Below are 26,371 nucleotides of genomic sequence, written 5' to 3' on the forward strand. Positions count from 1 at the left end.
TGCTCTAGACCCAGTGGACTCAGTGATGGCCGATCTTCTACTTCAGGACACCCAGCTGTCTCCACTTTTCCATCAGGGAATCACAGCCTCAGCAGCCTTATTGGGGACACTGATGGTCTTCTGGTACCCGCAGGCGCTGGTCGGAACCCATCCACAGGTAAGTCACCACCTGTGCTCTGATAGACACACCGTTTGACCATTTGACCAACCATCTACTTCAACAGTAATGGGGCCAAATAGCGCATTGAGTCTCCGAGATCTCCAGAAAAGACATTCAAAACTCCTTTGTAGTCTGTCCAGCATGAAAAAATGAGTTAACTAAGGGAAAGTTAAGGTACCTTAATTCAATAGGATTCTTTAAGCTCTTGCCATAAACACATTGATTTTTTTTTTTTTTTAGAAATATTGAACCATGGAATATAATTATAGCAATTCTAAAGTACTGGGACTATCACATTGCTTAAGTTCAAGTAACCAATTAGGCAGATCCAGCCAAGCATACTCAGTGTAATGTAAGTTAATGGTTCTCTATAGGGGTTCCAAAAATAATGTAGAGTAGACTGACTTCTTAAATCCTAACACGGAAAGAAGACATTTATTTACAGACAAAAGTGTCATCTTAGTAAAGGCAAAGGTAATATAATTTTGGGTCAGGGAAAAAGGAAAAAAAGCTTTGGTCAAGGACGCCCTTTTAAAGCTTGTTTTGTTTGTTTCCATCATTCTTTTGAATAAACACAGCACTGGGTCAACTGCTGCTTTTGAGTTGCGTGTAGGTTGGGAGGGGCCTTTGCTACATTTCCCGCAGGCTGGCCAGGCGAGTTAGAGCTTTAAATGAGTGCTGTACTATTATTTTGACTCAGCTCCATATTCACAGTCATCAGAACACAGCAAAACAAACCCGAAGACGATCGGTCGTCCACCTAAGCAGGATTACTTGAAAAGAAGCAAGTGCGGAAGCTAGAAACCTGGTAGTGGAACTTTTTTTTCCTTCTTTCTGATGGACTGCCACTCTCTTCAAAATAGTCCTCGCATTTGTGCTTCGGAAGGAAAAGTACACCACACCAAAGCTCAAGGGATGTGGCTAAGGTCACTGAGGGCGGGTGGCTGGGGCGGGGAGGTCGGTGTGGAAGAAAAGTCGGAACCAGGTCAGAGAAAGCGCCAGCTACTCCCATACATTCCCAAGTACCGGAGGAACAGGGACAAAACACTGGACTTCCTCCCGTGCGGTCCGCTCACTGTTCTCTCGAAAACCGCCAGGCACCTCGCACTTGGGGAAAGGGTGGGGGCCGGGGGTGTTTACTCGGCTTCTCGGCGCAAGGACCCCACCGGCCAGCGCGGCCCCGGACGGCAGCCGGCCACCTTCGCTCCCCGAGCGGCCCACCGCCAGGTGCTCGCCCCACCTGGCGCCCCCTCCGGCCTTTGTGCGGCCCGCGCCGGCGCGCCGATGCCGGGCGGGACAGCCGCGGGCGCGGGCCGGGCGGCCGGCCGGCGCAGGGGACGAGAGGAGCCCACGGCGCCGGTGCCGCGCGCGGGGAGGGTCGGCGCGGAGGGGACGCCGCGGCCCGGAGGACCAGAGCGGCGCGCGCGGCTGCCCCACCTCCCCAGTGGGAAGATAAAGGATCCCCGCGGCCGGCCGTGCCCAGAACCCAGACTACCCACGCCCTGGCTTCCGACAGCTGGCAGCCATAGCAACCCGGCCACGAAAGTTTCGCGGCTCCGAGAGCGACTTGTAAGAAGTTTTCCCTGGCCCCTCGCTCCCTCTCCCCCAGCCCCAGATTACGGAAAGCAGCAGGAAACAGAGCTCGCGACGTGCCGCCTCCCGCGTCCACCTTCTCCACCCTGGCCTGGGCAGCGCGCCCAAAGTGGGTGCCCCGCGCCGCGGCTTCCCGCCCCATCCCGGGCTCAGGCGTCCAGGGACGCGGCGCGGCCAACTCACCATGGTGACTCGCGCCGCGGTCGCGCCGCCGCCGGGTCCCGCTGCCGGGGAGCTAGGGCTGGAACGCAGACTCCTGGGCGAACTTCAAAAGTTGGTTCCCTTCGCCAAAACCAGGCTCTCGACACCCAAGCACTCACAGGAGCCAATGGGAACCCTGGGGGGACTCCATCCAGGCGGGATCCGCAGCGCTAGGTGAGGCGAGAAGGAGGCGATCAGCAGGCGGGGTGCATGCTGCAGAGGGCAGGGGTCCACTCAGACCAGGGGCTCAGCGCCTGCCTAGGTAAGTCTGATACTCTCCCCTGCCTAGCTGCCCTACCTCTCTCTTCTTTCTTCGGGCACTTAACTCCGTACTCCTTTGGCTGAGCCTCGGCTCGGGCTGGGCAATCTGTCCATAAATGGAGAATTCACCTCAGGCCTGACCAATCAGAGTTTGTTTTCATAGCGTCACTCCTCAGGGAACCCGTAGTAGCCAACAAGCTTGGAGCTGCCGGAGTTTCCAAAGACCTCTGGATCCTGTAGTCCTCTTGCACGCCAGCCACCGAAGAGCGCTGCTCAGCCGGCTCCCGGTTCCAAGACTTCAACTGCTAGGAAGAAATCCTCTGGGAAACAGATGTAAACCTCTCACTTTTTTTTTTTTTTAATGCATATGTTAGAGTAGATGGGGCTTCCAAGCTGAAGGGGTATGATTTTCCCATGACTTTTTTGACTTTTTTTTTTTTTAGAAGAAGGAAGTATTTTATCAGCATAAAAGATCAGAGTCGTGGCAGCAGCCCAAAGGAAATCCTTTTTCTTTCCAACGTCTGGATTGTGAGGAAAGTCAAAAATATCATTTCCCCCGTACCCCTCCTTTTACCTGAATTTCCTAAGAAAACAAAGGAAGGCCTTTTTTTTCTTTTGGACGTTTGATGGCGAAGTTGCACTGCGTTGAGCAAAGGGACAGAGGAGAGGTAAGTGGGAAGGAAGCACCGTCTGACCCTCAATCATCACACGTGCATGGAGAACAATCAGCAGTACAATCAGAACTGTACATTATTCCAGAATGTGCAATTTCAATAAATCAGATGGAACGTGAGGGGAAGATTGGGGGAAAGCTGAATCCTGAAATAAAGGTAGGGAGTCTGGTTTTATTGTTTTAAGGGTTCAGGAAGTAAACTTGGTGGGTCAAAACAGAATTGCCCTCCTGGAGTCCATGGTAAGATTGGAAAACTTTAGGGCATAGAAAAAGTATGAAGCATGATGATTTACTTTATGAACCAAAGTGGTAGCCCTTACTTGAATATAGGATCTTGAGTTGAAATGGATGTTAAAAATCATCTTGTTGAGAATAAGTAAATAAAATGTAGTTCAGCTGACCCTTAACAATGTGTGGGTTAGGGGCACTGAGCCCCATGCAATCTAAAATCCTTGTATAACTTTTGATTCCCCAAAAACTTCATTACTAATAGCCTGCTGTTGACTGGAAGCCTTATCCATAACATAACATGAACAGTCAACACATATTTTGTATGTTATATGTACAGTTGACCCCTAAACAACACAGGTTTGAACTGTGCAGTTCCACTTGCATGTGAATTTTTTTCAATAAATATGTTGGACAAAGTTTTGGAGACATACAGCAATTGGGAAAAACATTTTGTTTTCTCTGACTTTACTGTAAGAATACACTATATAATATATATAACATACAAAGTATGCATTAATCAACTGTTTATGTTATGGGTAAGGCCTCTGGTCAACAGTAGGCTGTTAGTAGTTAAGTTTTTAGGGAAGAAAAAGTTACACAAACCTGATTCACCAAATTCTTAGGTCAGTCTGAGTCCATGTCTCCAGGGTATGTCATTCTTCAGAATATGACCAGGTATTTTAGAAACTAATGAATAGAGGTTACCAAAAGGAAAATTTGAGTTTACCAGTAACACAGGAAACACTACTTTGTTTGGAAAAGACACACACTGCCTAAGCCACCATCCCATCCATTGTCGACCTTAATTAGCAGTTGGATTGACATGGCTTCATTCGAGGGACACAAGCAAAAACAGTTGTTTGCCCCAAGGTTAACCCAGGGATGCCAGACACTGTAAATCTCTTAACATCAACAACCTATCAATCTTGGGTTTCTAAAACTACCTTAACATGATTGGTCAGTTGTATTAACATTTGAGGTTTTTTAAAAATGCATACTTATACCTGCCCTAAGAGTCTCTTTCCAGTTTCAAGAGGTATTCTCAACTCTAGCAGGTGGGATTTGATGAAGGTACATGCTTGTGTTCATTTTTCAGGATTTTGTAATATAATTCCTTTCTAGATTGAAATACAAACATACACATTTATGCCTAAGTAATACTTGTAAGATTTAGTGTCATGTAACCCTGAATTTGAAGTCTGGTTTTTCCACTTAACTAGCTGTGAGATCTTAATTTCTCTGAACTTTAGATCCCTTTTCTATAAAATACATTGATGTGAATATGAGAAGAAATATGTGTAGATGGTCAACAAATGTTGGTTCCTTTTTTCCCTGCACCTATACCATGCGTTCTAGGTTAGGGATTCAGACCTGAGATCCAGAGTGAGATCAGACAGAGTGTGACCCTCTGAATTGTGTGCCAAGTCCTGGGGCTTTTTTGTGTGCCCTTTTCTTCAGGGAGAGTTAATAGCTTTCATCAAGTTCTCAAAGATGCCATAGCTGTCAAAACATTAAGACCCACAGCTCTTGATTATATTAGTTATACCTCTCTGGGTCTTTGTCTCTATCGTGTTTTCTTGAGGCATAAGAATTAGAAATGAGTCTGATAGTATAAGGACAGAGGTTCAGCTTGGACCTCAAAGAAGAACCCACTAACTCACAGTTTGAACATAGAATAGTGTGTGATCATGTAATAGAGCCTATAATTTCATGAAGAATTCCTTCAAGCCCTGCCCCTGGTCCATCCTAATATTAGAAAGGTACACTGTCAGTTTGGCTAGGGTGATCACACATCCTGGTTTACCTGGGAGAGTCCTGGCTATGCCTTTATCTCAATCAAATGATTAATTGTAACCCCTTGCATTCCCAAAAAGGCCTAGTTTGAATGATAAATTATTTGGCGTAGATGTTTGGTCAAATTGCACCTCCCAAAAAATTCTTTCTTTTCAAAATGAAAGTTTTTCCAATTTTCTTGATTTACACCTATTTTTTCAGAGGACTCGGTAATATATTAGCAGATATGTATACTTCTTTGAGGTCAGTAGCAATGAAGTGAAAGCAACTTGTAAAATTGTAAAACTCATTCTAAACACTTGATGGAGCTAGTCAGATGGGACTTTATACCTATGTTGGCATGATTAACTGCATTTAATCTAGAGTTGAATGAAAGGACCAAAAGAAAAAAATCAAGATGCACTGAAAGCACAATTTCCCACATGAACCTGTCGGTGAAAAAAAAAATCACTGCTTATCCACCTTGGAAAACCATCAGTGAGAATTGAAACAAGTTCCATGTTATTACCATAAAAGAACATCAGCATGCAGTCACAACAATAAAAATAAAAAATTATTAATAGGAAAACTAGGCTAGAAATCTTTAACAAGACACTAATGAGAAAGAGCCTGTGTCAGAGCAATGTGAAATGTCCTGGGTAATCACTGTTTCTACCAGGACAGACATCATTTATTGGGTTCAGTATGTAACAGCTACTGAACCAAGTGCTTACTGTACAGTATCTTATCTCATCTTCCATACAACCATATTAACTTCATTCACATTTAAGAGATTAAACTGAGCTTCCCAACCTGGGTCTGGGAAGAATAGCTCCCATGAAGATGAAGGAGAAGAACGGTCGTCCTGCTATCGCAGAGGGAGGAGTGACCAGGGTGTGCCCCATCACCACTGGCAAGCAGATGCACAGAGTGGGCATCAAGAAGCAGGCCTCTCAATCACTCAGAGAGAACTGGGTATGTGCCAGGAAGGAGATGGGAACTCCAGATGTGCGCATTGATAGCAGGCTCAACCAAGCTGTCTGGCCCGGAGGAATAAGGAATGTCCAGCTGTATCCACGTGCAGTCGTCCAGGAAATGTAATGAGAATGAAGATTCTCCAAATAAGCTCTGTATGTTGGTTACCTATGTACCTGTAACCTCTTTCAAAATTCTGCAAGACAGTTAGTGTGGATGAGAACTAACCAGTGATTACCAAATAAAATTATAAAATTGAAAAAAGAATAGAAATTAAATTGAGAGAATTTGAAGTAATTTGCCCAAGCTAACACTCAGCTACCATGAATCAGATCTATATATTTGCTGGCCTCTGAAGCTCACACTCTGACCCTCTAAGCAGTGACTCTGTAATAGGATTGCCTATCAGAAGAGATTTTCCCTAATGCAGGCCCAATATGAATAGTAACATATTTATTAAAACCCTGGGAGACTGTCCAAAGCAGGGCTACTGGAAAAAAGTACTTTTTTTAATGGGACATAACAATTACATTTGTATAGTCAACTTTAAACATCTTTAAGCTTCTCCTAATGTTAATATTGATTTGTGAAAAGGTTATTGCAGAGAATTTCTCCACCGTTGGATAATATAATGAGATGCTACTTCTGATTTTAAAATTTTTGCTATAATGTAACAATTATTTTTACTGAAATAAAGGAGTTACTATATAAAAATAAAGGAACAAAATATTTTTAAAAGTTTGAACTGACAGCTTATTGAATGCATGTTTTTATTATTATATTTTCTCTGACTTAAACCAATGTTTTCTTTTTTCTCTTCCAGTTTCAATTTGATGTTTATATTCAGAAGATAAACATTGACCTTTCTCCAGATTTAAAAATGACTGAGTAATTAGTAATACTAGTTGTGGGGTTCCATGATCTGACCAGGAGCGAGGTGTTCCACAGAAGTGAGCTTTTCAGATAATTGAATCTTCTGAATCAACTCTGTCCACACCCTGGTTTTCTTCTCCTTCCTTCCTGTCAATTTATGCTATCTTATTGGATTTTGTGTTTTCTTGTAAGTCATCTTTAATCTTGGGCGGAACCTGGCAAGGCCTGTAGAAATAAATAGATGCATTTAAAAAACTAAAAAATGGCAGATAACTACATGAACCTTGCCTTTTTAAAGCACCAATACTTTTTTTAACTTGAAAATTTTTCTGAAATAAACTACATGCTTCGTTGCCTTTGAAAATGCGCTTAATGTCAAATAGCTCGTGCCTGAAGACTCAAGGTCATCACTATAAATTTAGATCATCACACAGGGTTGTACTGAGCTGAGGTTCTTGGGGACCATTGAATGGAATGACATTACCACAACACCTCACGGCCGTGGACCATTGTGCTTGCACAATTCTCCTGCCTTTTATGGGTTTTGATTTTTGGCTTTTTAAAGTTTATATTGTCCATTTCCAGAGACTTTTTTTCTCCTGCTATATACTGTTCCAATTTAGTGTCTTTAGTAACAAAGAGCAAAACAAGCACATGGTTTGCATCATGAGAAAGAAATGTTAAAGGTATATACGCTGAAGAGCCTAGGGAAAGCCCAGGGTAGGTCTGTACTCGCTCTGGCCTTTCCTGGATGCCTGGCTTCTCTAAATGGGTGGATGTCCTTCTGTTTCTTCAAGCTTCTCCCACTTACAATCACTCCTCCCCCCATAATTTCAGCTGGCATTGTCTTCCGTTTGTCATGATCCCAACTCAGGACCCTGAACAACATTTCAGCAATGCTGCCCACAGCTCACTGGAAACTTCCCTCTTGGTCACTTGGATTCAAGTTCCAGAGCAAAAAAAGAGAGGGAGAAAGAGAAAATCTGACTCACCCAGTTCAAGCTTCCAAACCACGCCACCCAGGCTATAGGTCACTGGAAAGCCTATGGAAGGCTCTGCTTAGACCAGGTGTCTCTACAGTCACATTCCAAGCAAATGTTGTCATGGGTGGTGTCTCAAAGCTACTGTCCCACTAAGGAGATATGAGGAATGGGGACAGTCTCTGAGGAGGGGACCCGTTAGGCACTCCAAATTTGGGGCATGCAGCAGTTTGCCACTTGCATCTGTCTGCTGCTTTAATTAATACACAGTTTTCTTGGTGAGGCCATGGGGCCAATTCCATTCAGCTCTTCAACAGCAAAAAAAATGCATTGGTTTTGAACAATCATTGTCAGTTCAGCTTTATCCATCATACACCTATAAATGTCTTTATATATTTCTATTTAAGATGTGACATATGTTTTGCCTTTATTATGCACTATTTGTGTGTTTATATATATATATGTCTATAAATATTTGTATATACATAAAGATATGTATATGTGTGTATTTAAATGACATATTTTTTTTCAAGATATTGTTATAAACACCTGGGAGGATTTACTTTTTTAGACTTCATTTTATAGGGCCAGAGTTGCAATTTTAGGGTCACAGCAGAATTGAGGAGAAAAATACAAAGATTTTTCATATATTTTCTGCCCCCACACATGCATAGCTTTTGCCACTACCAACAGGGGAATTTACTTTGAATAGCGTTACTTAGTGTTGGTGACTCTATATGTTGGCAGCATGGTTTCCAAATCACTAGTGTTTTCTCTACTATGACACACGCATTTGCTGAGCACTATTATAGGTGCTGGAGAAGTGTAAATAAGTGCCATGTCCCCATAGGACTCATGTCTTTCCACGTACATCAAAAATATATACAATAAGGATGTGCTTGTGAAAAGATGGTGGAGTCTGAAGGCAAGGTAGAAACCTCCCCCCACATCACATACACACCAAGGAAGCAATCACACCAAATAACAATTAACCCTGAAAATGACTTGAAGAGTGTAGAACAGACCATCTACACCTGGTGAAAAAGAGATGACATGGAGAAAGGCAAAGTGTCAGAGCTGCACTTAATCAGGACCCAAGCTCCTACCCCACCCCAGCCTGCAAGTGGGAGGAAGAGGAACAGAGTGGGGAGGGGAGGAGCACTCAGGAATCTGGCCCACCTGGCCCTGGAGAGCTGGTCTGGGAATATGAGTCCACATTGCACTGGTCTTCGGTGACTAATAGGGCTGGACACCAGGGAGAGTTGAAGCAGTCTGGAGGCTGAGATCCCTGCCCTTTGGGGAGGATGGGCACACTAAATCAGTCCTGCTCAAACCCAACACAGAGGGGGCAGTTTAAAAGATTTACCAGCAACAGGGAAGAGTGCCAGAGGGGCAGGGGTCAGAGGGAGCTCTCTGGAGGAAAAAGGGCAGGATGAACAACACTGGCCCTCCCTCAGCCCAAACTGGTTTGGCATTCCCAAGAACCAGCCCCAAGGGCTCCATTCCCCTTGCTGGGGGCTTAGCCTCAAGGCACTTCCCTGTGCACCTGCCCCACAGGCTCAGCAGCACCACGATTGCTGATCAGCAGGCAGAGGGCAGCCCAACCCACAACATCCCAGAAGTGCACTGTACCTCCACTCAGTTCACAAGGGCACAAAAGCTGTCAGCCACCGCTGACAGAGATCAGACACTGTCTTCAAAGCAGAAAAGTGGCACTGCTCACAGCTCATCAACAGCAACTGCAGCTCCACCATAAAGGAGAACCAAGCATTGGGGAGCAGAGGCTGCAGCTTCTGGGCACCACAGGGCACCTTCTTCATAAAGCCATTAATTTCTAGACAAGGCATAGCTGATCTACCTAATACAAAGGAAGAAACAGAAGCCCAGACAAAATGAGGCAATACATGTTTCAAACAAAAGAATAGGATAAGACACCAAGAAGAGGGCTAAATAGAATGAAGATAACCAATCTTGATAAAGATTTGATAATAGTCATAAAGTTGCTTACTGACCTGCAGAAAAGAATTGATCTCAGGGAGGACTTCAACAAAAAGAGATTTGAAAAAGAGCCACTCAGAGCTAAAGAATACAGTAGCTGAAATGAAATATACAATGGAGGGAATGAATAATAGATTGCTGCAAGTAGAGGATGCACTCAATGAGATGGAAATTAGAGAACAGTAAAACAATGAAACTGAGGAACAGAGTATAAAGAACTTCTAAAAATAAGAGGATGTTAAAAGACCTCTGTGACAACTCTAAATGAAACAATATTCGTATAATAGGGGTACCAGAAGAAGAGAAAGATGAAGTAGAAATTCCTGTTGGAGAAATAATGGCCAAAAACTTCCCCAATCTGGGGAAGGAAATAAGACACCCAGGTCCTGAAAGCTCAGAGAACCCCAGAAAGACAATACCAAGGCATACAGTAATTAAAATGGCAAAGATAAGCAATAAGGAGAGAGTATTGAAAGCAGCCAGAGAAAGAGAAAAGATTACTTCTAAGGGAAGCCCCATCAGGCTATCAGCAGATTTCACAGCAGAAAATCTATAACCCAGAGGGAGTGGAATGAAATATTTAATGTATTGAAATGGAAGATTCTGCAAACAAGAATCCTCTACCCAGCAAGGTTATCATTCAGAATTGAAGGAGATGCTAAAAGTTGCCCAGATATAGTTAAAGGAATTTACCACCACTAAACTGGTCTTACAGGATATGTTAAAAAGACTTCTGTATATTGAATGCTCATAAGCCTAAGTATTTTTCATCAGTGAAAATAAACCCACCGTGTAGCAGATCAATTAGTAAGCAAGTATGAAGTTTAAAAAACGAAAAATAGTAAAACCAACTATACACAAGATCAGTCAAGGGATTCACAAAAAATGTAGATTATGAAATCTGATACCTAAACTGTGGAGGAGGAAGAAGAAAAATGAAGTACTTTTAGATTGTGTTCAAAATAGAGCAACCATCAACTTAATATAGATTACAGTGTATTTAGGAAACTGTCTATTAACCTTATATTCTTGTGGGAACCACAGACCTAAAGCCTATAATAGATGCACAAAAACTTTTTAAAAAAATAAAATCTAAAACACAACACTAAAGAAAACCTTCAAATAACAAGAGTACAAGAGAGAAAGAAAGGAACAGAACAATTACAAAAATAAGCAGAAAACAATAAAATGGCAATAAGTACACACCTATCAGTAACTACCTTAAATATAAATGGACTGATGGCACCCACCAACAGACACAGGGTGGCAGAATGGGTAAAGAAACGAGACCCATCTATAGGCTGCCTACAAGAGACTCATTTCAGACACAGAGACATACACAGACTGAAAGTGAAGGGTTGGTAAAAGATATTTCATGCAAATAACAGGGAGAAAAAACCAAGAGTACCTAGTACTTATATCAGACAAAATAGACTTCAAAACAAGAAAGTAACAAAAGACAAGGATATTACATAATGATAAAGGGCTCGGTCCAATAAGAGGATATAGCAATTGTAAATATCTATACACCCAACATAGGAGCACCTAAATATATAAAACAAATATTAACAGAACTAAACGGAGAAATAGCAATACCATAACATTAGGAGACTTTAACACCCCACTTCCATCAATGGAAAGATCATCCAGACAGAAAATAAATAAGGAAACAAAGGCATTGAACAACACATTAGATCAGATGGACTTAACAGATATCTACAGAACATTCCATCCAAAAACAGCAGGATACATATTTTTCCCAAGGGCACATGGAACATTCTCCAGAATAAATCACACACTAGGCTACAAAAAGAGCCTTAATGAATTTAAAAAGATTGAAATTGTATCAAGCATCTTTTCAGATCACAATGATAAGAAACTAGAAATCAATTACATGAAGAAAACAAAAAGACCCCACAAAAACATGGAGGCTAAATTACATGCTTTAAATAATTATTGGATTAATGAACAAATCAAAGAATCAAATGATCAATGAATAATCAAATAATATGAACAAATCAAAACAAAAATACAGCAGTTCAACCTATGTGGGACACCACAAAAGCAGTTCTAAGAGGGAAGTACATAGCAATACAGGCCTACCTCAAGAAAGAAGAACATTCCCAAATAAAAAGCCTAACCTCACAACTAAAGAAAACTAGAAGTAGAAGGACAAATGAAAAGCAAAGTTAGTAAAAGAAGAGACATAGTAAAGATCAAAGCAGAAATAAATAAAATAGAGAAAAATAAAACAATAGAAAAAAATATCAATGAGACCACCAGCTGGTTCTTTGAGAAGATAAAAATAGACAAACCCCTGGTCAGACTTATCAAGAAAAACAGAAAGGACACAAATAAGCAAAATCAGAAACAAAAAAGGAAAATTATGACTGACACCACAGAAATACAAAGAATTATTAGAGAATTCTATGAAAAATTACATACGAATAAATTGGATAACCTAGAAGAAATGGACAAATTGATAGAAAAATACAACTTTCCAAGATAGACCCACAAAGAAACAAAATCTGAACAGATGAAATTCCAGTAACAAAATTGAATTGGTATTCAAAATACTCCCAACAAAAAAAGGCAAGTACCAGATGGATTTACAGCTGAATTCTACCAAACATTTAAAGTGGAGCTAGTATCCATCCTTCTTAAAGTATTCCAAAAAATAGAAGAGGAGGATATGTTTCCAAACTCATTCTATAAGGCCAGCATCACTCTAATACCAAAAGCAGACAAAGAAATTACAAGAAAAGAAAATTATAGACCAGTTTCACTGATAAATATGGATGCAAAAATCTCCAAAAAAGTATTATCAAACCAAATTCAAAGATACATCAAAAGGATCATCCATCACGACCAAGAGGGATTTGTTCCAAGGATGCAAGGAAGTAATAATATTCATAAATCAATTAGTGTCATCCACCACATTAACAAAAAGAAGGATAAAAGCCACATGATCATCTCAATAGATGCTGAGAAAGCATTTGACAAAATTCAACATCCATTCATGGTAAAAACTCAACAAAATGGGCATAGAGGTACATACTTCAAAATAATAAAGGCCACCTATGACAAACCACAGCTAACATCAAAGTCAATGGCAAAAAAGCTGAAAGCATTTCCTCAAAGATGAGGAACAAGGCAAGGATGTCCTTTCTCAACACCTTTATTCAACAAAGTACTGGAAATCCTAGCCACAGCAGTCAGACAAGCTAAAGAGATAAAGGGCAATCAAATTGGTAAGGAAGAAATTAAACTGTCACTATTTGCTGATGACATACTACACATAGAAAACCCCAAAGACTCCACCAAAAAACTATTAGAACTAATAATTGGACCCAGCAAAGTTGAAGCATGCAAAATTAATACACAGAAATATGTTGCATTCCTATATAATAACAATGAACTAGCAGAAAAAGAAATCAGGAAAACAATTATATTTACAGTTGCATTAAAAAGAATAAATACCTAGGAATAAACCTAACCAAGGAGGTGAAAAACCTGTACTCTGAAAGCTCTAAGACACTGATGAGAGAAATTAAAAAGGGCACAAATAAATGAAAATCAATCCCATGCTCATGGATAGGAAGAATTATTATTGTCAAAATGGCCATCCTGCCCAAAACAATTTACAGATTCAATGTAATGCCTATCAAAATACCAATGACATGTTTAGTGAACTAGAGGAAACAATCCTACAATTCACATAAAACCACAAAACATCCCCAATAGTCAAAGAAATCTTGAGAAAGAAGAAAAAAGCTGGGGATATCATGCTTCATTATTTCAAGCTATACTATAAAGCTATAGTAATCAAAACAGTGTGGTACTGGCACAAGAACAGACCCTAGATCAATCAAAGAGCATAGAGAGCCCAGAAATAAACCCATATATATATGGTCAAGTAATATAAAATAAAAGAGCCATGAATGTACACTGGGGAAAAGACATTCTCTTCAATAACTGGTCTTGGGAAAACTGGACAGCTACATGCAAGAGAATGAAACTGGATTACTGTCTAACCCCATACACAAAAGTAAACTCAAAATGGATCAGAGACCTAAATGCAAGACATGAAACCATAAAATTTTGGGGAGAAAACAGGCAAAAATCTCTTGAACATAAGCATGAACAATTTTTTTTCTGTACACATCCCCCTGGTCAAGGGAGATACAAGCAAAAGTTAACAAATTGGACTACATCAAACTAAAAAGCTCTGTACAGCAAAGGGTACCATCAGTGGAACAAAAAGGCAACCTACAGTACAGAAGAATATATTCATAAGCTATCTGATAACTGGTTAACATCCAGGATATATAAAGAACTTATATGACTCAAAGCAAAAACAAAACCCCAATTTACAAATGGGTAGAGGACCTGAACAGACATTTTTTCAAAGATGAAATACAGATAACCAACAGGAACCTGAAAAGATGCTCCACATTGCTAATCAGGAAAATGCAAATCAAAACCACAGGTGTGAGATATCACCTCACACCAGTCAGAATGGCTACTATCCAAAAGATAAGTAATAACAAGTGTTGGCGAGGATGTGGAGAAAAGGGAACTCTCTTATACTATTGGTGTGAATGTATATTGGTGCAGCTGCTATGGAAAGCAGTATAAAGAAACTTCAAATAGAAATACTATATGATCCAACAACCACTTCTGAGAATTTACCTGAAAAAAACAAAATCTCTGATTTGAAAAGATACATGCACCCCTATGTTTATTGCCACATCATTTACAATAGCCAAGATATGAAAGCAACCAACAAGTCCATTGGCAGATGAATGGATAAAGAATATGTGGTGTATATACACAAGGGAATATTATTCAACCATAAAAAAGAAAGAAATCCTGCCATCTGTGACAACATGGATGGTATTCTGCTAAGTGAATTAAGCTAGGCAAAGAAGTACAAATGCCATATGATTTCACTTATTTCTGCAATCTAAAAACAAAGCAAAAATGAACAAGATAGCAGTAGAATCATAGACCCTGAGAAGTGACTGGTGGTTACCATGGAGAAGGCATTAAGATAGGTGAATAGGGAAGATGAGGGGGATAAAAGGGCACAAAAATATCAATCATTCAATCATAGTATTCACTAGTTGTGGGGTTGGAAGTGCAGCATAGAAAATACAGCCAACGGTTCTGTAGCATCTTTTTATGTTCACAGATAATAACTGCACTGGTTGGGGTGAGGATTTAATAATGTGGATAACTGTTGAACCACTATGTTGTATACTTGAAACTAATATAATATTGTGTATAAACTATACGTCAACAAAAACAAATATACAACAACCCCAGAGCTTCCTACTTTCATATGCAACGTGTTCCTGAGAATACACACCAATGTCAGATATATCAAATTCAAAACCAGATTTGTGTTGCTGTGAAGAATTGACCATCTAAAGTCTAAAAGGTAGCTTTCCAGTTTGGCTCAGACTATTTACCTATCAATTGAGACTTGTTTTTCTTAGCTGTAAAAACAGAGAGTGACAATACCTCCATCATTCATTTCTCACATAGTATTTTGAGAATTCAATGAATGAAGTCACATAAAGTGATGAGAATAGTGATGGTTACATAAGAGTTTTCAGTATGATTTGGCATTTTTGAGACTAAAGATTCACCATCTTTTGCATACCTTATCATTTTCTTCTTTGTTTCAGTTGTTCTAAGTTTATGAGAACTACACTTCTTTTTACTATTTTTGCATTTATATTTTCCCTTATTTCACTAATTTTGATAAAGGAACAAGGCTAGGAACATAGTTAAATAAATATTGCTAGGTTGACAGGGACGATGGCACGGATGAAATGAAACCATAAGCTGACTTGGCAGACAGCAACCACATGAGATCGATCAAAATGTTCCTTTGTTACCTGGCTTATTGCCTGATGCCAATAGGAAAGATGGCTTAGGTGCATTAATATATAATGTCTTTATCTGTGTAAAGGTCAAGGGTACCAGGAAATGGCCCCTCCCTTTTACTATTTTAAATTCCTGAAAGTCCCAAAATAAAACCAAACATGATAAACTTGACAAGAGTTTCCTGTAAGAGGATGTCCAATAAGGCATTGGTAACCAATTAATTATATATTTGACCAAAAATGTGATTCTAAAAGGAGCTATGACAATTATGAGCTTCTATAATTTAAGGTAGTACAATTAAAAAGAAAGAAAGAAAAAAGAAAAAAGCAGCTAACAGAATAAAAAGTGGTTGAATGGATAAATAAAAACCAAAAGAGAAGTCGCTAGATTTCCAGTATTTTCTGCAGTACATTATCATTGGTTTTTAATTACAAAAGAAATATACGCTTCTTGTTATAAAATAAAGCATATGAATTAAGAGTTTGTAAAATACAAAGTGAAAGTCGACCTGCTCACACTCTCACCCACACAATTTTAAAAGTGAGGAAATGTTGATTCTCTTGGTAGAAAATGAGAAAAAGAGGCCCCAGTTTCAGTGAGTTCTGTTAGACTGTTCAGTGGGAGCTACAGAGGTTCCAGGCATCTGTGGGAGAGGCTGACTGAACTGCAGGGGAGACGTCAGATCTGATACTGTCTGTGCCCTTTGCATCATCTAGTTAACCTCCTTCTGCTGTTGGTGCTGAACTACTCCATCCTAAGCCTTTTCTCCCTCCTAAGCTCTCTGTTGGCAAGTGTGTGGGAAAATAGGTTTCTTCTAAATTTTATGTGGGAATATAAATAGGTAGAAACCCTGTGAAAAGTGATTTGACACTATCTAGCAACAATACAGAATTGTGCAATCTCTGACCCAGCCATTCTGCTTTGGGGAGTTTATTCAAAGATGTATACGCACAATGCAAATTAACATATGTCTACGAAGCATCACTGGCACAGCACCAGATTGGAAACAACCCAAAAGTCCATCATTAGTGGAAGTGGTGAAATATATTAGGAGACAACATATAATAGAATTTTTTAGATTTTAAAAAGCTTTAAAACAGAATGAGAAGTTTCTCTCTGAACTGATATAGAAAGATTTTCAAGATGTACTGACAAGTAAGACAAAAAAAGCAAAGTGCAGACTAGTACATACATTAAGCAATAGTACGTATATCAAGAATGGCATGTATGTCTACCTTTTATGTAAGAAAACAGGGATGGGGAAGTAACAGATTTGTATTTATGTTTGCATGAAGAAACTTTGGAAAAGACGCAAGAAACTCAAACATGAGGAGTGTTTGTGAGAAGTGGGAAGAGGGGAGAAGCCAGACTGAATGCTGGATGTGTTTTATCTTGCTTGATTTTTGAACCACTGTATATACCGTACTCACAATCATTAAAAAATATTAGAATCAAGCAAAACATCTTACATATGGCAGAATATACAAAGACTAAATAGGTCTCACGCAAGAAAAGATTTTGAAAGCGTTAAGGAGGGCTTCTTGGAGCTGTGGCTTGTGAGCTGGCTGGCCTTAAAGATGGATTTAGAAAGGGCGAGAATTAGCAGACGATCTTCCAGGTTTTAGGATCTGCATAAACAAGAGCCCAGGGGTAGGAAAGCTTAGAGTTGACTGGAAATGTTTCTTCCCAGGACACTTTCTGAAACTCACTGAAAAGTAAGGAGCTGAGAGTGGACTTTGTCTCTGGGACTGCAGTGGAATGAATCTGGTTCTCCAGTCTTTGCTCTACATAAAAGCTAATACTGACAACTCTTATATACTGTTGGTATTCCATCCTCAGATATGTCAGATCTCATCCATTTCTCATCTCTGAGAAAAGTTATCGAGTAAATGGAAGTTACTTATGCCATGAAAATTGAACCCTAAACCATTTTAGGACAGGACGTGTCAGCAAATTCAAATGATTAAACCTGATTTTTAACCTTTTTCACCTTAGAAACAGATCTATTGTGACTAAGGAACTCGGGTTTGTGTAATAATTCATTTGAGTATTGAAGTCATAATAATAGCATATGCCTTTCTTAGATATCTTATCTTTACATCTCTTGATATATTTCTTATTATCCTTTCCACTGAACATGAGCCATGAGAAGAACAGCTGAGTTAGAGCAGGTGATTCCTGATGACAGAATAAAGGAAAGTCAACTTTGTTTTTACCAAACCTCATGAAGTTGCTCAACAATCCTCAAATGACTCATTTTAGTCTCTAAAATCACATTAATCCTGTTGCCTTGAAAATAGTGCTTTAGGGAAGTGGATCCAATTGTGTTAAATCAATCTCTGTCACACACACACACACACAATCTACTCAAACAAAAAAAGCCTTGAAGAAAGTATAGCGAATGTTTACATTGATGGGATTCAGATGGTAAGACCGTGAATGATTTTTCTTTTACTTTAACTTTTTTATATTTCCCAAAGTATATTTAATGAGCATGAACTACTTTTATAGTAAAAACAGAAAAGAAAAACAACTGAAGCACAAGTTTAAAAGCAGAGTGTGGTGGACCAAGGCCAAGCGTGCAGCTTAGTTCATCTTCCAGGAAGCCCCGAGTGAGCCTGCTGCCAGGGCCCCTTGTTTCACTCTCAGATATTTGGTCATTTACTTTGAAGACTCCACAGGGTCAGCTACGGGGAAAGAAAAGCAGATGCCCCATATTCCTTTCACTTAGTGATCTTCAATGCTCCTGGGCTCTTTGTAGCTCCTACTGTCACTCTAAGATCACCTCCAGGCCAGACTCAGCACTGGATCCCATGCCTCAGTCCCTCTTCTCCAAAACAAACAAATAAATCCAAATCCATTAGCAGTCCTGACTAATGCAGGGTTTACTGGCTTTTCTTTGGGAAAGTGAGGCAAGTTCCTCATACCACACAGTAAAACTTCCCTAAAAATACCTGTATACACTTCCACTCTTCAAAGTCCCTCTCTTAGCAGCTGCTTCATCCCCTTTTCCACCCAAAGTGCCTCTTGGGGCCTCTTGTACCTGACATTACTCTCTTTTCTGGGAGAGACGGCTTCACAGCCCACGTGGCTCAGTGGTCCAGCAGAACCCACATACTGAACAGTCTGGAACCTTTGAGACTGCCAACTCAGCTGGCGCACACCACCCATTAAATGAGAGTCGTTAGTCAAATTTGAACCACCTCATTTTTTTCAGGTGTGTCTCCAGTGCCCACGGTTCAACTGAATTAAGGCTAATGGTCCCTGGAAAATAGATAAAACTTATATCCTATTTAATGTCCTAAGCAACACAGACATAAAAACTAGTATAGGGTTTGTGCAAAACAAATGGCCATAAGGATGAATCCTTAACTCAATGCCTTGTGAGATCTAACCATTCTTAGGAGCCAAAATAGGGCAGTTTGGAGAGTGGGAGAGATGCGAGACTGTTTGGCATGTGGGTTCAGCTGGACCACTGAGCCATGTGGCCTGTGGAGCCGTCTCTCCCAGGAAGTAGGGTGAGGTGCAGGGTGCCGTAGGCCCCAAGACAAGTGCACAAATGGAGGCCACAAACCATGCCTAAATACTATAAAGCTAACAAATCATTAAATAAAATACGTTCTGTTGTCCTACCTTGACAAAATTACCTTCATAACCTGGAAGTTCAGGTTTGGATTTAGAATCCTGGACTCCTTAGAGTCCCATGCTGGAGCATGGTGCGTTCGGAGGGCCCTTGCTTTGGCCTTCATCCCTCTTTCCTTTCTCTTCCCACTCTTAGCTCCCGCCCTTCCTGCCTCAGCAGAGATCCCTATTTACCCAAATGGACTCCCCAGTTCATATATCCAAGTTCCTTTCCCCTAATGCCTACTCTTAATTGACTCCTTAAGCCTGGGGTACACACACACGCATTGGGGTCATGCGTACAGAGACTGCCCTGGAAAAGCCTCGCTCTGGGCCTGGAGGCAAGCTTGGGGAGGTCTGGTCAGAGAATTCTGGGGTCTCATGCTTTGTCTAAAAAAAGGGGGCACGGATGTCAAACAGTCCACTCCTAAGTGATAATCTCTGTAGGTCTTCCACCAGATGATCTGGGGGTTTTCAAGGTCAAGGTAACTGTTTACTAACTATTAATATTGCTGTGGGGCAGGGGAATGGATGTCATGCCTTCTAAAGGTTATTTATGCTACCTTAGCCTCCTGTGCTGAACACGGTACTGAGGGAGCTCAGTGCACCATGGTCCACCCCCAAGCTCTTTGGTCAGTTTCTAACATGAAGCAAAGTGCCCCTCTGTTCCCTGTACTATGGGGGGTGGGGACCAAGGGGAAAGATCTTTAAAGGCAGAGCATATTAGCAGGAATTTTTCATTTCCCTGATTTGGTTATAAACAACCTTTCCTGATACCTAGGCTAGAAGGGAGAGGGGGAGTATAAGGAAGGTTAAAGGTGACCAAGGACTGGAGAAGGGCCACCATGCATCCTATCTCTGCACCTCGAGTTCAGGAGCAGCCCGTCCTGTGCGGAGGCAGGAAGACAAACTGTATCAGCCCAAGGCCTTCTGATTCCTTCAGAGGGTGTGGGCCCAACCAGGAGGCAGCACAGCTCAGGACCATGAGTTCAGAACTTCAGAGCATGAAGGGATGGAAGGGGCCTCAAGGCTGAGCATGGTGTTGGGCGACTGGATGTGCTGATACAGCGTCATCCGTCCCCCTGACTCCAGCCGGGAGGGACATGAGTGTGCTCTGCGGCCAGGAGGGTGTCAGGCCTCTCCTCCCCCATCTTAGCCACCAGGCTCTGAAAGTTACTGTCTTGAAGACTAGCTCCATGCGCTATCTGACAGTCATAGCGTCAGGTCTGGACACAAAAACTCCAGAGTGGTTGATACCCATACATATAAAGCTTTAGATCAAGGCCTCCATTACGGAAGAAAACATTTTACGGTAAGGCAGCTGGTGAGATGTCAATGAGAGCCCACAGTACTCCATCTTTCTCTGAAGTCTACTCCTCTCAACTCCACCAAAAACACACTTAGAAGTAAGTATACCACTCTGGCTTTGAGCTAACTGTCATTAACTTGCTATTTCCTCTGCCACCTGCATTTCCATTTCAAAAGTAAAGTCACTGAGAAATGGCACTGGAGTTTGAAAAGAGGATAGAACTCCTGAATATTATGAGTTGAACAAAATGGAGCCTGGAAGGCCAGGTTTACACTGGGTTGTCATAACATCCCCTTAGGAAGCCAGTTCTCTCTGTCCCTTGCCCCTTGGAGAGCCTGTAGTGTTTCCATTGGTAAGAAAGGGAACATTGTAGGGCTAGGGAAGGGTAATGTAGGGAGAGCCTGCACTCCACCGATAGTAACTGGAAATCCTAAAGAGGAAAAGCCTTAGGAAGTTACTCTACGGCCTTCATACTGGAGCATAAACCCCAAGATGCATTTTCCTTCTGTGAATGCCCATAGACGCAAGTTCGAAGTTGGAGAGACAAATGGAGGAATGAGCACAAAATTTCCACTCTTTCACTTTTTCCTTATCAGCCTATGCAATACAATTTCTTTCAAAGAAAGGGATAAAATTCCAAACATCTCAGAAGCCCATTGTCATCTCTGGGCTTCTTCACCTGGAAAAACATTTCTCTTACCTCATCCTTGTCTCTGGTTTCAAAAGGTAGTATGTTTCTGGGAGTGTCTTGTGGATCAACTGCCCAGGCCCTCTCTCCCTCTGCGTCCAGAGCAGCCGCATCGGAAGGCAGCGGACAGGAGGCTGACCATAACAGGGTAGAGTGGTCACAGCCAGCTCTAGCCCGTGTTTGCTGTGAACTTCGGCACTTAACCCTTTCTCTGCCTTGTCGTCCTCATCCATAAAAGGGGGATGATAATAGCCATCTGTTTTACTGGGCTGAAGATTGAGTGAGGTAATGTATAGAAAGCATATAGCAGCTGGTCAGTAGGTCATATCATCCAGTGGGCATTAACTGCCTGAGTGCAGGGACCCCATTTTAAAAAACCCATTGCATCTCTAGTACCTACCGTGATGCCTGGTACATAGTAAGCACCCCAAAATACTTAATCAATGTTAACAGTGTGTGAGAAGGCACTTGAGTGCCAAGAGTCCTTGTGGGATCCTCCTTTAAGTACCACCCTTCCCTGCCCAGAATCTGTGGCGGGGGGCGGGGGTAAGGCCTGCCACATTGGTCACTATGTGATGCCTGAAGCCAGGTGGATAAAAGTTGTTAACCTGAGTAATACGTGCACAGTCAATAGCAGGGGGGAAAGAAGGTTTTGTGTAACAGAAAGGAGAGAAGTCATTTTATTTGGGCTGCATTATCATTTTTACTTTCATTGTCTGATGACTGGACGTGACTAGACATTGCCCCGTTTGGTTGTCTGACCCCTGTGGTGGAAGCTAAACTTGCATGAACCCTCGTGGGCATACTCTGGGGAGTGAGACTGCTTTGTGGAGTTCCTTGTCAGAAACCCTAGACAAGGAATTCTTTCTCGTTCCAGGCTACGGCATGTGACTGTGGTTTTGGAGCTGGAAAAGAAGAATCAGATGGACTATTACACAACCAATTAATCATTTTAATCATTAAACATTTTTCCTCCAATAAGAGTTGTTATTGCAGCTTCTGCTGGCTTACAACAGTGCAAGTCCAAACATCCAGTATATTTGGGACTTTAACCCTCTAAGATTATCAGATTTGTCCAGACATTTGACAGTTTTCTATTGATAACATATAATTATTTGTACATCAGATTTCTAAGATATTGTCCAAGTTTTGTGCTTCTATATATCCCTTGGCTATTATTATTTTGCTTATACTTTGAAGCCTCCATCAATTGCAGGTGAGCCAATAAAAGCAGAAACGCCTGGTGTAAGGGTGTAAAATACCATCACACAGTATTTGACCTTTGAAAGGCTCTGGGGAAGGTGAATTAATTGGCATAGACTCACTGCTGGAGCCCGTTAAAGAGCGCATCACCAAAATTCATGAATGCTGCTACAAATGAGCTCATCTGCCCAGACATGCTTGCTTACCTGATCCTCCTGCAAGCCATGCTGACAATCTATTTTGGCAGCTAGCAATGAAGACACAAATGCTGGCTCTCAGGATTTTCCAGATTGCTTTCAGTATTTCAAATACCAAACTGTCAGCGTTTTCAAAATTACTTTAGATTTGCCAGAGGCCACAGCGTCAGGACATGTCACCGAGGGGATGCCAGTTGTAAGACATTTGTGTGTGTGTGATTTTTTGCCTTGTAGTTTTCTCTGGGCTTCTTGGTGGTATTATTTGACTTTTCAGGCCAAGAGAGAGAAACGGCATTTGAGGAGAAGTGGACACAGTCTTTCCCATCCATCATCTAGAGGCTGTAAACCTTGAGCCTGGAAAGCAGCATTTGAAGTGGTTCCACAGCTTTGCCTTTGGATAAATGGGCCTGGCTTTCTTCCTGAACGCTTGCAGTTATGTGGGCGATTGGCTGTGTTATATGGGGGCAACTTTGGAGCCAACTGAATGAGAAGAGTATTAACTCGGTCAGGGCAGGTTTTCTTTCACTCCAATAAGTAACTGCAATGATAGTGCAGGGTGTGTTTTCCTGGGAATAAACACATGGGAGGGATACTGGATAAATTAGGATTAAATCTGGCTGCACGTAACCAAAACCCCCAAATCACAGTGCCTTACACAAGATGGGGGCTCATTTCTCTCTGTAAAAACAAAGGCAGGAAGTGGGCAGTGCAGAATGTATACTAGCTCCATGAAGTCATTAGGAAATGAACCTAATCTCTTTCCAGTTCAAGGCACCGTCATCCCTAGGGGTTGGCCTGTGTCTTCATGGTCCAAGTTGGTGACTAGAGGATCAGCCATCATATTCAGTGGAGGAAGGAGAAGAAATGCACGTCCCATCCATGTAAGACCACATCTCAGAAGTGCAAACATTACCTACTTTGGTAGGAAATGGTCAGAACACATCAGAAGCTGCCTTCTTCCCTCCATACCTGGGAGATAACCTCCTTTCATTACTATGCTAACTGTTATGGGTGAAGATCTGTGAACAGGGAGACCAGGGTCACTGGGAGACGCGCAGGCACCTCCAAATCTACTTGTCCAAGACTGATTAATGCTCTTAACCCAAGTCAGTCCTCTTCCAGTATTCCCTGTCTCCTCAAACCGCTATACATTCCAGGAGTTAGCGAAACATCTCCTTCCCTCTCACCCCTTACCTCCATCCAGTCCCGTGTCTAGTGATTCTAGCTCATATCAGCCTCCGCCCTCCACCTCCACTGCCCCCATGCTAGTCCAAGCTGCTGCCGTCTCTCCTGCCTTACAGCCGAGGTCGCCAGTCTGGTTGCCCTGCACCTGCTCAGACCCCTCTGCTGTCTGATCATGACACAGCTAGTGTCATCATTTCAGAGCAAAAGATGTCCTGGTTTCCCTCCCTTACCACTTACAACCCCGTGGGGGGCCTTTCTGTGGCCTACACCGTGGGGAGCTGCCAGGTGCACGCCTCTCCTGCTTTCTCCCTTCCCGTTTTCCCTTCAGTTCAGCCGCCTTAGTCAACTTTTGGCTCTGCCGGTGCTCTGGGCTCTTCTGTCTCAGGGCTTTCTTGCAAGCCGCAGCGCTCTTCCCTTCCCTCTGAATGACCAGTCTCCCGTCTGTGCTCCACTCCCGTTGCTGACCGGGGGAAGTTGCTCCTCAACTCCCCCTCAGCTCAGACCCCCCCATTGCAAATTTCCCATGTTTCTTTCTTTTAGTAATGTTGCCTTGTGGTTTCACATGCACTGCTATTTGATTAGCATCTCCCTTGCTGGATCACCTCTCAGGGTCCACAGATCCCTGTGCTCCAAAACCAGGTGCTTAAGCAGGAGGAGCTCAGGACACGGGAAGCAGGACTCACAATTATGCTCTGTACTACTGGTAAAATATAATGAGATAAAGTCTCTGCTTCCTTTCTTATTAAGCCCTAAAATGGGGGAAATTTTCCCTAACGTACTTTTTCATTAAGTAGTTTACTCTGTCTCTCAATGTGTAGCCACAGTGAAGGATGGAAATATTTGGGAATAATGGGAATTTAATATTGTAAAGACAGAGATAAACCTAAAAAACCTGAAATCTGCTTCTTTTAAGGAAGACACCTAAGAAAGGGCTTCGGACCAATTTTCCATCTCAACCGCTAACCCTAGCCAGACAATGGAGGCTTCTGTGTCGGGTCTCTTGGGCCAATGGGACACTGTCCCTGGGGGTGTGATCAGCTGTCTGGGCTCCTTGTATCCAGGTCTCTGGTCTCCAGTTTTGCCTTTCAGGTCCACGATGTCAAAATTCAACACTGGGGTTTTTAGTTGGTGGTCCTTCTAGCCAAAGAGCTACAAAGGTTTTTGATTCATTCTGGAAACATTTCCACTTTTTTTTTTTTAAAGGAAAATGATCTTTTCTAATATTTTTAGATAAGAAGAATATTTTAAGATGGAGTCCTAACAGGTCATTATTCTGTAATGATTTGTTAGCTTTGCTATTGCTTTCTGCTGACATAACGTAATAAACCTAAATTCCCCTCCCATGTGTTAGTGGTCAGCCATGGATGATGTCAAGGTATCATTCTTTTTGGTGGACGATGAGTGGGTAGAGTAGTGTTACCCTCATTCCCCTTACTGTTCTGCAGTCTCATGCAGCAAGAAGGTGGCTTTCTGTAAGCAGAGGAGAGAGGCTTTGCTAGAACCCCACCATGCTGGCAACTTGATCTTGGACTTCCAGCCTCCAGAGCTACAAGAAAATACATTTTTGTTGTTAAAGACAGTCAGTCTGTGGTATTTTGTTATGGCGGCCCTAGCAGACTGGTACTACCTTTCTCTGCCCTGGCTGCTCTGTGTCGTTTTATGGAAAGGTGTCTCTGGCTAGGAAGCCTCATCTAGAGTCTTCTTTCAGTCCAATGGAGATCTTGTTAGAGTTGTAGAGACGTTTTAAAAAGAAAGAAAAGATTAGCACGAGTGGCATTCAGAGACATAACTGATTCTTTTCATGTTAAAAAGCTTTATAAATTTCCTTCAAATTTAATAAATCTTTTCTTCAATGCCTTCAAGACTCGATATCAGAGAATTAATGGGAATTGAATTGTTTCTGAGTAAAGCTCCACAAACAAACAAACAAAAACAAACCTATGTATTTTTGGGGCTGGAAAGAAGAGAGGATAAACATCTATTTGAGATCTTAAACAGGAAAGACAAGACCCATTGGGGAGAGAAAATGGGAGGAGAGGCCCATGTCCTCATTCCAGCAATGTGAGGTCCACAGTCTTTATTTCTTCCCACTTCAGAGAGCACGGGGGTTTCTCAGGTAGAAGGGGCTGTTTACTCTGGTGTGGTATTCTGTCTTAGTAGTTTAGTGAGAAACTTCCTGCACCCAGAAGTCTATTTTCCTGACAGCCAGAATAATCTTCTATGAATCAGATCACCTGCTTCCCCACCCAAATGCTACAAACAACTTTCTATCACCCCTAGAATGAAATCCATGTTCCCACAGCCAGCAAGGCCACCAGGTCTGGGCCCTGCCACTGCCTTGAACTAATCCCTTTCCTCTCAGTTCGCTCCAGCTACGCTGGTTTCTTACTGCTCCTTGAGCACACAGAACTCACTCTTGGCCCAGGGCCTTTGCACATTCTCTTCCCTTTGTCAGTAATGCCCTTCCTGCAGACCTTTGCTTCTTTGATTCCTCAGCACTGCTAAATTGTCATTTCCGCAGAGAGGTCTTCCCTGACCACCCAATCTAAACCAGC

General features: G+C 41.9%; 1 protein-coding gene and 2 long non-coding RNA genes across 3 annotated transcripts in view; 1 reads left to right on the forward strand and 2 right to left on the reverse strand.

The window, feature by feature from the left end:
* The window catches only part of MYO1E (myosin IE), a 200,610-nt gene extending 198,292 nt beyond the window's left edge, over positions 1-2,318 (reverse strand). The window contains exon 1 of the mRNA XM_037004271.2: positions 1,937-2,318. Coding sequence (XP_036860166.1) covers positions 1,937-1,939 — 3 coding nt within the window. The 5' untranslated portion in view covers positions 1,940-2,318. The remainder of the gene's footprint in view (positions 1-1,936) is intronic.
* On the forward strand, positions 2,075-6,827 carry LOC108402142 (uncharacterized). The gene is made up of 3 exons (XR_012120714.1): positions 2,075-2,216; positions 2,379-2,883; positions 6,691-6,827. It is a non-coding gene; the product is annotated as an uncharacterized lncRNA (long non-coding RNA).
* LOC108402148 (uncharacterized) lies at positions 6,597-21,371 on the reverse strand. The gene is made up of 2 exons (XR_001854371.3): positions 21,244-21,371; positions 6,597-6,965 (listed from the first exon to the last, which is right to left on the reverse strand). It is a non-coding gene; the product is annotated as an uncharacterized lncRNA (long non-coding RNA).
* Between the last annotated feature and the right edge of the window lie 5,000 nt (positions 21,372-26,371).

Source organism: Manis javanica, chromosome 8 (assembly GCF_040802235.1).
Source record: "Manis javanica isolate MJ-LG chromosome 8, MJ_LKY, whole genome shotgun sequence".
NCBI lineage: Eukaryota > Metazoa > Chordata > Mammalia > Pholidota > Manidae > Manis > Manis javanica.